This window comes from Microtus ochrogaster, unplaced genomic scaffold (genome assembly GCF_000317375.1).
Source record: "Microtus ochrogaster isolate Prairie Vole_2 unplaced genomic scaffold, MicOch1.0 UNK3, whole genome shotgun sequence".
NCBI classification, from domain to species: Eukaryota; Metazoa; Chordata; class Mammalia; order Rodentia; family Cricetidae; genus Microtus; species Microtus ochrogaster.
The window spans coordinates 16,545,079-16,556,500 of NW_004949101.1; the positions used below are offsets into that span (position 1 = coordinate 16,545,079).

General features: G+C 51.8%; 2 protein-coding genes across 3 annotated transcripts; both read left to right on the plus strand.

Moving 5' to 3' along the window:
* Positions 1–6: 6 nt before the first annotated feature.
* Positions 7–2,641, plus strand: Cenpb (centromere protein B). The gene has a single exon (XM_005365585.2). The coding sequence runs from the start codon at positions 43–45 to the stop codon at positions 1,864–1,866; it is 1,824 nt and encodes a 607-aa protein (XP_005365642.1). The 5' UTR covers positions 7–42; the 3' UTR covers positions 1,867–2,641.
* Positions 2,642–4,682: 2,041 nt separating this feature from the next.
* Spef1 (sperm flagellar 1) lies at positions 4,683–9,496 on the plus strand. 2 transcript variants are annotated; one of them, XM_026788486.1, is made up of 8 exons: positions 4,683–5,323; positions 6,602–6,713; positions 7,171–7,327; positions 7,526–7,565; positions 7,670–7,727; positions 7,911–8,034; positions 8,140–8,243; positions 8,468–9,496. In XM_026788486.1, the coding sequence occupies exons 1-8, from the start codon at positions 5,215–5,217 to the stop codon at positions 8,751–8,753; spliced, it is 990 nt and encodes a 329-aa protein (XP_026644287.1). In that variant the 5' UTR covers positions 4,683–5,214; the 3' UTR covers positions 8,754–9,496. The 2 variants fall into 2 exon arrangements, with proteins under 2 accessions (XP_026644287.1, XP_005365643.1); XM_005365586.2 differs by having other exon boundaries at positions 8,140–8,550.
* Positions 9,497–11,422: the final 1,926 nt, after the last annotated feature.

Genomic DNA, 11,422 nt, shown 5'->3' on the forward strand with positions numbered 1-11,422 from the left:
GGCGACGGCGGTGCCGGGCCCCGGGGCGGAGGGCGCGCCGGGATGGGCCCCAAGCGGCGGCAGCTGACGTTCCGGGAGAAGTCGCGGATCATCCAGGAGGTGGAGGAGAACCCGGACCTACGCAAGGGCGAGATCGCGCGGCGCTTCAACATCCCGCCGTCCACGCTGAGCACCATCCTGAAGAACAAGCGCGCCATCCTGGCGTCGGAGCGCAAGTACGGAGTGGCCTCCACCTGCCGCAAGACCAACAAGCTGTCCCCGTACGACAAGCTGGAGGGGCTCCTCATTGCTTGGTTCCAGCAGATCCGCGCCGCGGGCCTGCCGGTCAAGGGCATCATCCTGAAAGAGAAGGCGCTACGGATAGCGGAGGAGCTGGGCATGGACGACTTCACGGCTTCCAACGGCTGGCTGGATCGCTTCCGCCGGCGCCACGGTGTAGTGGCCTGCAGCGGCGTGACCCGCTCCCGGGCGCGAAGCTCTACCCCCCGGACCCCAGCGGCACCTGCCGGCCCAGCCGCGGTGCCCTCCGAGGGCAGCGGTGGGAGTACACCAGGCTGGCGCACGCGGGAGGAACAGCCGCCGTCGGTGGCTGAGGGCTACGCCTCGCAGGACGTGTTCAGCGCCACCGAGACCAGCCTGTGGTACGACTTTCTGTCCGACCAGGCCTCGGGGCTGTGGGGAGGTGATGGAACGGCTCGCCAGGCCACCCAGCGCCTTAGTGTTTTGCTGTGCGCCAACGCTGATGGCAGCGAAAAGCTTCCCCCGCTGGTCGCAGGCAAGTCCGCCAAGCCCCGTGCAGGCCAAGGTGGTCTGCCCTGTGACTACACTGCCAACTCTAAGGGTGGAGTCACTACCCAGGCCCTAGCTAAGTACTTGAAAGCACTGGACACCCGAATGGCTGCAGAATCTCGTCGGGTCCTTTTGCTGGCTGGCCGTCTGGCTGCCCAGTCCTTGGACACCTCGGGCCTGCGGCACGTGCAGCTGGCCTTCTTCCCTCCCGGCACTGTGCACCCATTGGAGCGAGGAGTGGTCCAACAGGTGAAAGGCCACTACCGCCAGGCTATGTTGCTCAAGGCCATGGCAGCACTCGAGGGCCAGGATCCCTCAGGCCTTCAGCTGGGCCTGGTGGAGGCCTTACACTTTGTGGCTGCAGCCTGGCAAGCGGTGGAGCCCTCGGACATAGCAACTTGCTTTCGGGAGGCCGGTTTTGGAGGTGGTCTTAATGCCACTATCACCACTTCCTTCAAGAGTGAGGGAGAAGAAGAGGAGGAGGAAGAGGAGGAGGAAGAAGAAGAAGAAGAAGAGGAGGGTGAAGGGGAAGAGGAGGAGGAAGAAGAGGAAGAAGAAGGGGAGGAGGAAGAAGGCGGGGAAGGAGAGGAGGTGGGAGAGGAAGAGGAGGTGGAAGAGGAGGGTGAGGTTGATGACAGTGATGAAGAGGAGGAGGAGGAGGAGGAAGAAAGCTCCTCTGAGGGTTTAGAGACTGAAGACTGGGCCCAGGGAGTAGTGGAGGCCAGTGGTGGCTTTGGGGGTTACAGTGTCCAGGAAGAGGCCCAGTGCCCCACCCTCCATTTTCTGGAAGGTGGGGAGGACTCAGACTCAGACAGTGATGATGAGGAGGAAGATGAAGAGGAGGATGAGGAAGACGATGATGACGAGGATGATGATGACGATGGCGATGAGGTCCCTGTACCCAGCTTTGGGGAGGCCATGGCCTACTTTGCCATGGTCAAACGGTACCTGACCTCCTTTCCCATCGATGACCGCGTGCAGAGCCACATTCTTCACTTGGAACATGATCTGGTCCACGTGACTAGGAAGAACCATGCCAGGCAGGCGGGAGTTCGGGGTCTTGGACATCAAAGCTGATCTGCGGGACATAGCTGCGCTCCAGCCCAGATGGACAGTACCTGCCCAAGGCAGAGAACTCTGGGCAGCTGCTGGAGATGGCTGGAGGAGTTGCAGGGCCTTCAGTAATGCTTCGCCCGGCCCCGAGACAGGCCCAGGGGCTGAGGTCTGCCTCACTGCTATTGCCTCCTCAGATTCCTCTTTCCTCCCCATTAGTTCCTGGGCTCAGGGCACTGGTTGGGTGGGAAGCTGTCCGGTGCTACCACGTCATGCCACCAGTGGGCTAGACCATAGCAGCAGCCAGGGACAGGGCCTGGAAGCTCTTGGCCAGAGAGTGCCTCTCCCCTTGCCACCCAAACAGGTCTTTGGTGGGGGGGATCCCAAAGCCATTCTGGAAAGGGCTCCAGAGAAAGGTCCAGCCTAGGTTCCCACAAAACTAGCATCCCCCCCGTCCTGCACCTCTAGGCTGCCTAAAGAAGCACAGTGTAACGTAGGGCAGGCTCCTGAGCCTGCCTCCTGCCTGCTTTCCACCTCCCTAAATCCCTTGCTCTGGCCCAGTCTTTGGCCCTTGGTTTTCTTTCCAGATTGGAGGTTTCCAAGAGGCCCTCTTGGGGAGTGACAGCAGGCACCTCCAATCTGGGCAGCTGCAGGCCTTGTGCCTCAACCTCTGCAGGCCCCCATCCTGGGCAGAGGGGCCTGGGGCTGGGCCCAGAGTCCAGCCGTCCAGGTGCTCCCTTCCCAGTTTGAATTCAATAAATCTGTCTACTCCCCTTTTGTGGGAGTGAATGTTTTAACAGCCATGGATGCATCCTTCATGGTCTGGGCTTGCGTCTGTCTTGGGGACACATCCTTTCCAGGTTCCCCTTGGTTCTTGTAGTGGGACATGAAAGCAGGGTTTGAGCAGATGGCTACAACTGGGGTGAGGGGCAGGCAGTGACACCCACATCTAAATGTTAGAGAACTCTGGGGAGGGTGGGCCTTTAGTGACGCATCTCTTGATAGACTGCAGGAACCCTAACCTTAACCTCCTTTGATGGTAGTGAGAAGCTTTGGTCACTGGAGTGGGGCAGTAGAGAGGGAGCCAGTGGTCTGTTAGGGGATCAGGCAGTCTACCCCTGAAGACTGAGCCCACCAAAGCTAGTTAAGGAAGGTCTTCGCAGGGGTTGAGCAGGAACGAGAAAAGCTTTGGTTCTGCTATGGGCCAGGTTAGAGTAGGAGGGGCATGCAAGGAACCCTCGTTTTACTTTAAGAGGGAGATTGGCATTTTCACGTCTGTTAAATCACCTTTGAGGCCATGACAGGAGGAAGGTGAAGTTACTAGGAAACATGGCACCCCCGTGAATTGATAGCTCACTGTGCAGGGCCACTCCCCCACTCCAGTCCAAAGGTGAGGGCACGTCCTTTCAGAGCCCGGCCCCTCCCTTCATGGCTCTCCCTTACTAGGGCTCACAGGTTCCAGTCAAGGAAAGACCTGAGCGGGGCAGGTAACTCTGAGTCCCAAACCGGTTTTCCCACCTTACTTAGGGTTGGCGTGTTACTTCTGGTAATTTCCCAATCCCTAACATACCCCCGCCACCAGGTTCTCCCCACTCTGGAATGTAAGGGGGTGGGGGATATCCAAATCGTCCTTTGTGCCTTGTTTGCCCTGGGTATGGTTCCTTCCAAAAAGGCTGTCCATAAATGTTTGGCTCTTTTGTATTTCCGACACTAGGGGATTATCTCCCAAGCCTTGAAAATTAGTTTTTGTTTCTTTAATGCAAATTTTGCTTATATTTGTACTGGGGTAGGGATAACCCAGGGTCTAGATTAACCTAGGCAAGAGCCTCACTGCTGAGCCACACTTCCCCCCGAGTGTTTGGAAACGAAATCGAGCAAAGAAGTTGGGATTCCGTTTGGCATCAGCCCTTCCTCTAATTGGAACTTCGGAGGAAGAGACCAGAAAGCCTAGCCTACTCAATGGGCCTGCTCTAAGTAGTAAGTGGGAGGGAGCAGGGGTATTTTCTCTAGATGCCCCATGGACAGACATTATCTTTATCTCCAGTACCAAGACAAATCACTTCACTCTGCCTCCTGCCAATAAGAACCTCTTACTGGTCCCAGGATTTGACACAATCTGATGCCAATAGGGCCTTTCTTTATGCTAGGTGTCAAACACTCAGATGCCCTTATGAGGTAACAAAACCCACGATAAACAGGCAGAAGAGGTTCAGTAATGTGCCCAGAGCTACATTAGGCTGCCAGAAGTGGACTTTCTCCTCAGGCAGGCTCTGGAAGTTTTCCTTCAGTACTTCGTGGCCTTCATTACAGAAGGCCCTGTGTTCCTACCCCTCCTGGTTGCAGAAACCAGTTTCTAGCCCATCGTAGAATATCCCTCCTGTGAACGATAAGGGGTGTGACAGTGTCTGTCGAAACTCTAGCTTTCGTGTGTACTGTGGATTTCCAATCCCTAATCCCCATACAGGTACAGGCCGCTTAGACTTTTTCCCATTTTGTAAATTTCTTTCAAAATAAATTATTGGGACAAGTAGATGAAAACTTTCTATTTTACAAAGAAGGAAATAGGGTTAAGGGATTAAATGACCTTGCCCAAGAAAATGGCCTTACACTGCTCTCTCTGGGAATCTGGGTTACATATTAAATGCTCCAGTAGGGTACATTGGGATGAGGAAATGGCAGTGACCCTAGGTCTACAGAGCTTTGGAGGGAGCTAGTGAGGAAGCACTGACTGCTTCCAAAGGACCCAGGTTTGATCCCCAGCACCCACATAGTGGCTCACAACCATCTTAACTCTAGTTTCACCTGCCCTCTGCAGGCACCAGGAACGCATGTGGTACACAGATATACATACAAAAATAAAATACTTATTTAAAAATAGACAACTTGTCACACAGCATCAGTAGGTATCAGACTAACAGAGTGCCTGCCTCCCTAAATGCTAATAGGCATGGAGATGCAGCTTCCTTTAGGACTGACAAATGGCACAGAAGGGAAATGGTTTCTGGGGACATAGCTGGTTTTGTCAAAGCCCAGATTGGGCAGTGATTGATCAGCAAGTGATGTGGACAGACAGGTGATGCCTTCTTGGGGAGAAAGGAAGATAAGTACAGATAACTGCCCTTTCAGAGCTGGGACCCAGGGGAAAGATATGGAAAAACTACAATTCCCAGAAGTCTCTGTTTCCAGGCAAGTAGCGACGGTTGCTATGGTTTCAGAAAACAATATGGCTGCTCCCAGATGGGATTTGAGTCTGTGCCGAGTAGGAAAGGAAACGCAGATCTGAACGCTCACAGTGGCGAGAGGAGGCACTTGAAGGGTTCTGGGGCTAGCGTTGGGCTCTGTGGGGAACATTGAGGCCTTGCCCAGAAGCCAATGGCAAGCAGCGTGGATGAGGAGGCTCTGCACCAGCTGTACCTGTGGGTAGACAACATCCCTCTGTCCCGACCCAAGAGAAACCTCTCCCGGGACTTCAGTGACGGAGGTGTGTGTAGTTGTGTTTTACAATGTTCTATCTTTATGTATATGTAATAGATTTGTGTGTATGCTATAGTTTTTGTTATGTCTGCATGTAGAGTGGGAGCAGGGGTAGGATCTGTGTTTTTGGGACTTGATAGTGGAAGTGGGCACTTGCATGTTTCTTCTATTCGTGAGTGAACAATGTATGTCCGTGATACCTAGTGTACATAATGTCTGTGTGTCTCGCTTCAGGGGTGTTAAGGACTAAGCTGTGTGTCTGGGTATGTATTGGTGAACCTATGCTTGCTCATATTTCTGTGTTCTACAGTCTGTCTTGTAGTGCATGTGTGAGTGCGTGCGTGCGTGCGTGCGTGCGTGTGTGTGTGTGTGTGTTAGAGTCTTGGACTCCTGCCTCTACTACATTGCTGTGTCTAGCTCCCAGATTTTGTGATTATAAGCATGCACTACCTCTCCTGTTTGTTTTTAATGTGGTGCTAGGGCACTGTGAATGCTATGCAAGCATGCCACCAACTGAGTGACATCCCCACCCCGTGCTCTTTTGTGTTGACATGTTCTGTCCTGAATGTATGTATGGTTTGTTTGGTTTTTTTTGTGCATATGTATAGTGTGTTTGTTTTTTCAGGAAAGGCTCCTGTATTTAAGAAATGCATAGTTCTGTAGGCAGGATGTCTTTGTTTCTATGTGTATAATTGAGGAAACTACATGTATATGTGACTTCTGTGTTTGTGTGTGTTCTATGTATGCACCATGTGTGTCTGGCATTTATTCTGTGCATCTATACATTCTGACCTATATACACACTGTAGAGGGACATTTTTGATTTACAGGGTAGCGAAGTAGCCCATAACTCACTATTTTCCTGCCTTCTGTGTGGTGGGATTACAGGCATGTGCTACCACAGCCTGCTTATATGGTGCTGGGGGTTGAGAGCAGCACTTCATACATGTTATACAAGTGTGCTACCAACTGTGCTATATTCCCAGCACAATAGAAGGATCTTGTTTTTCTGCTTGTGTAAATCTGTGATTCTCCTGAGATTTTAGTGTGTGTGTGTGTGTATTCCCAGAACAAGGCTGCAGCCTCCTGTAGGGCCCTCTTGGAGTCTGTTTTTCTGTGCCCTGAGAAGATGCTTTTTCTTTGAGAAATGTAGGATCTTGATTTAATTATTGATCTTGCTTTCTTTGTCTCCTTTCTGTCCACTTTCCTTTTTTCTGTATCTCCATCCCTTCTCCCTGGCCCATGCTCTTGCTTTTCCTATCTGTTCCCAACCCTACTCCCTCAGTCCTGGTTGCAGAGCTTATCAAGTTTTACTTCCCCAAGATGGTGGAGATGCACAATTATGTCCCTGCTAACTCTCTCCAGCAGAAGCTCAGCAACTGGGGTCACCTGAACAGGTAGTAGAATCCCTGGGTGCAGAAGTAAACTCTGCAACCCCTGCCTGCTTCTCAAGAGGGATTGCTTCAGCCTCAACTCAACTTTCTAGGACCTTGCCTGGAGATGTGTTTTTACTAGCACGCAAGCGCACGCATGTGTGCACCTGTGTGACACTCACACTCACACCCACTCCTGGATTGGTCCCTAGCAATGCAAAACAACAACAAAAAAAACCTCCTGTGGTCTTGACAGGCAGACTGAGACAGCTGGGGGGAGTGGGAGACGCAGAATCCATTTAGTAATAAAATCAAATAATTATTTTATTGGGATGGAAACACTCAAGGGAAATTGGAACAGTCAAGCAAGGAGGTTCAGGAGTCTGCCCTTCCAGTCCTCTGAGGCTATGTCCCCTCCTTTACCATTGCACTCCATTCATTTCCCCAGGACCCACTCACCCTTCTTGTATCCGCTCCGTAGAAAGGTGCTGAACAAGCTGAACTTCTCTGTCCCCGACGACGTGATGCGGAAGATTGCGCAGTGTTCTCCGGGTGTAGTGGAGCTGGTGCTCATTCCACTAAGGCAGCGCCTGGAGGAGCGGCAGAGGCGCCAGAAACTGGGTGCTGGCTCCTTACAGGTGCTGCTGCTTGAGCCTGCTGATGGGGGCGCAAGGGGTGCTCCCCACACAGTGGACTAGGCGATGGTGATGCCTAGACGATAAATAGGAAGATGGGTGCCTAGCTAAGAGAAACTGACCCGCAGGATTGTGAAAGGGAAATGGGGCTTCTTGGAGGTAGACACCCAGGTTCACAGGAGACCACATCTGTTCTTTCAGGAGCTGGCTTCTCAGGATGTCAGTGGCTACATGGATATGGGTAAGGTGGCTTTCCCTTATCTCAGGAAAGCTTTCCCACATCGATCTTAGGGGAGACAGGAGAATGATACTCCAAGGTCACTCCTTCACTTGTTTTGTCCTTAGGCCTGTCCCAGAAGACTCTAGGAGACGGTGCCCCAGCCCTGGGAGGAGAGCAGCTCAGGTAAACTCAAGAGTTCTGACCTCACCAGGCTTGACACCTTCACCACAAAGACTAGTGTGGCAGTGCCTTGGTCATTGGGGAGGTGGTGAGAAGGCAACAAAGGAAGGCCTGGTAGCAAGTACTAGAAAGGAATGGCAGGGCCTGAGGTCCAGGCCTCTGCTAAGCTGCTGCTATCCACTGCAGAGGGGGCCGGCCACCGGCGCCTCGACCCCCTGGATATAACCAGGCGCTGCAGGGCGATCCGAGCTTCGTCCTTCAGATCGCTGAAAAGGAGCAGGAGCTGTTGGCCTCTCAAGAGACAGTGCAGGTGAGGAGGGGACACTAAGGCCTAAGGGCAGCTTGAGGTCTGCAGGGGCAAAACACTGGCAGGGCAACAGGTCTTCAGGCTTGAGGTCTCTGCGCCCCCACCCAGGTCCTGCAGATGAAGGTGAAGCGTCTGGAACACCTGCTCCAACTCAAGAACGTGCGCATCGATGACCTCTCCCGGAGGCTCCAGCAGGCCGAACGCAAACAGCGGTGAGCAGTGCCCGGGCTGCGCGGGTCTTCCCAGTACCCGCTGGAGCCCCGACGCCGCGACCTACCCACTCACCTGCGGACGCAGGATTGGGAGGGCGGAGCGAGCTGCTCACTGGCGCCCCCTGCAGCAGCGGCGCTCGGACACGGCGGGTTCGGGCGAACGTGGGGGTGTTCAAAGCCGAGACCTGGGATTGATCCTCCTCCTTACACTCCATTCGGGCCAGGAGAAAAGACCACTCTCCACAGCCCAGAAAACCTGTGCGGACACACGGCATGACCTCCCAAACCGTGTCCACTTTGGGGCTCCCAGCGCTGGGCCTGGAGAGGCGGTCCTCTGGTTCCTTTCTCAGCTCAGAGGACAGCCCCGTCTCCATCCATGCAAACTCTCCATGGCCTCGGACACGCGAGCAACTATCCCCGGAAGTGGAGGGATTCTCTTGCCCCTCCTGGGTGCTTACATGGGACCCATCTCAGAGCTGGAGACTACCGCAGCTGGAGAGGAAAGGATAAGGTGTTGAAGAAGCCAGGAGTAAGAGGCATCCAGCTGTGTGCAATAGCCCTTTCTGCTTGGAGCAATATACGGAGCGCCTGGGGAAGACAGAGCAGAGTTGTCTCTATTAAAAGTGGCTTTGTGCGTTCTTCCCCGTGCCTGCCTTTTCTTTCTGTCCGTATGGGTCCGAAAGGCAGCGAGTTCCTGCCTTGTCCTTTATCGCTTTCACCTAGCTGTCCTCTTAAAGACCCTGTGGACCCAGGATGGGTCTCATGTCTTTTTAGATTGATGATACTGCCAGTGGACAGAGTTTGGGAAGTGTGACAGCCTACTTCTAGCACTGGGTGACCCCCATCGCCTCCTTCCAGTGTCCTCCAAACTTGTCCAAACCCAAGCTGCAAATGTTCACCAAGGTGACCACTCATGTTCCCAACCTTGCCCATGGATTAAATTAGCTTTCTGTATGACTCTCAAGCCTGTCCACACTGATCTCAGTTCTATGGATGGAGGCTACATGTCACTTGAAACCCTGACCGTGGCATGACCTTCACTCTAACGATTTGTTGACTGACAATAATGCTGAAGGTTTGTAAATCCCGAGGGTCTGGCAATTCCATTCCCAGGCACGCATTCAACATATTGCATGGGAGAAACTTGTGTCCCATGTTCTGGGAAACATACCACAGCAATCATACAGAACGGAAATGATGGGCTGGGGATGGGCTCAGCTGTGGAGAGCATTTGTTGTCCTTGCAGAGGAGCCAGGTTCCCAGCACCCACGTGGCAAGCCACAGCTCTTCATCACTCCAGTTCCAGGGCCTCCAACACCCTCTTCAGACCTCCATGGGCACCAGGCCCACATGTGGTGCACAGACCACCACCTGAGCTTAAAATAAATCACAGAAAAAGAATTAAAAGGAACTTGTATTGGTGATCTATTACTGTGTAACAAATTACTACCAACGTAAAGGCTTGAATCAACACATGATTTGTCTTTTTTTGTTTGTTAGTTTGTTTTGAGGGTCCAATCTGAGCATGGCTTAGCTGGATCTTGAGCTTCCACCATGCTTGCAATGTTAAGGCTGAGGTGTCAGCTAGAAGTGTGACCTCATCCTCAGGCTTAAGCTCAACTAGGGAAGGAGGCACACTCTGTTAACAGATCGGTCCCTTGTGGGTTGTTGGACTTCAGTGTTGACGATTGTTGCCTTGTGACTGCTCTAATTTCCTTGACCATTTCCAGTATAGTAGCTTACTTTAAAAATTTGCGTTTTACATTTATGTAAGTGTGCATATGCATGCCACAGCGTGTGTGTGTGTGTGTGTGCACGTTGCATAGGTCAGAGAACCCGAGACCACATAGTGGAAGGAGAAAACTGACTTTCACAAGTTGTTCTCTGACCTACACACACATCAAAACTTGGGCTGTGGCAAATGTCTTTATTCACTGAGCCATCTCACTGGCCCCACATAGCTTCTTATTTTACTAAAACCAGCAAACAAGACAGTAAGGAGTGGGTTAGCAAATCACTCATGGTAGCGCACGCCTTTAATCCCAGAACACGGGAAGCAGAGGCAGTCCGATCTCTGTGAGGTCAAGGCCAGTCCAGGCTATATTTTGAGACCCTGTCTCAACTAATTAATTAAAAAATAATTAAAGGTGGGGCTGGAGAGACGGCTCAGAGGTTAAGAGGACCAGAACTCACAACTGCCTGTTTCAGGGCATCAGCTACCTCTGACTTCTAAGGGCATCTGCACATATGTGCGTACTCACACACATATTTTAGAAATATCTTTAAAAGAGTAGGTAGCAAGATGGAAATTGCAATCATCTCATGCAATCATAGATGTGACATCCCAACACATTTGCTGTTTTCTGCTCACGAGAAGCACGTTGTTGGGTTCAGTCCACATCCAGGGAGGGGTCGTTCACTGGCATCAACATCAGGAGGAACTGTTGGAACTATTTTTCCTTTTGTGATCCTCCTGCCTCTGCCTCTTTCAGCAAATCCTACCAGCATGCGCCACCACAACCGTCTATTTTTCCTTTTGTGGTAATGAAAGAATAAAATCAAGGAAAGTAGTAGTTTCCTTTGAGAAGACTGAAGAGAGAGGAAAGAAATTCAGTTGGTTTATGTTATTAGCAATGGTGTCATTCTGGGGGCAGGCGGTGGGGCTATGTATGTGAATTATTTATGGAACCAATGGCTAAATAATATTAAGAATGTGCTGGGGGGAGGTGGAAAGATGGCATAGTGGTTAAGAGCACTGCTGCTCTTCCAGAGGATCTGGGTTCAATTCCCAGCACCACATGGCAGCTCACAACCGTCTGTAACTCAAGTTCTAGAGGATCCAACATGCTCACACAGACACACATGCAGGTCAAACACCAATGCACATAAAATAAAAATAAATGATTTTTAAAAGAATATGGTGGGGACTGTCTCTCCGTTGGTAGAATGTTTACCCAGCACACACAAAGCCCTGTGAACAGTCTGTAGTACCACATAAACAAGACATGGTTGCCAGTACCTGTAATCTCAGTACTTGGGAGACAGAGACAAGAGGACTGAAAATTCAGTATTATCCCTGGCCACATGGTAAATCCATAGCCAGCCTGGGCTACATGAGACCCTGGCCACATGGTAAATCCATAGCCAGCCTGGGCTACATGAGACCCTGTTTCGAAAAA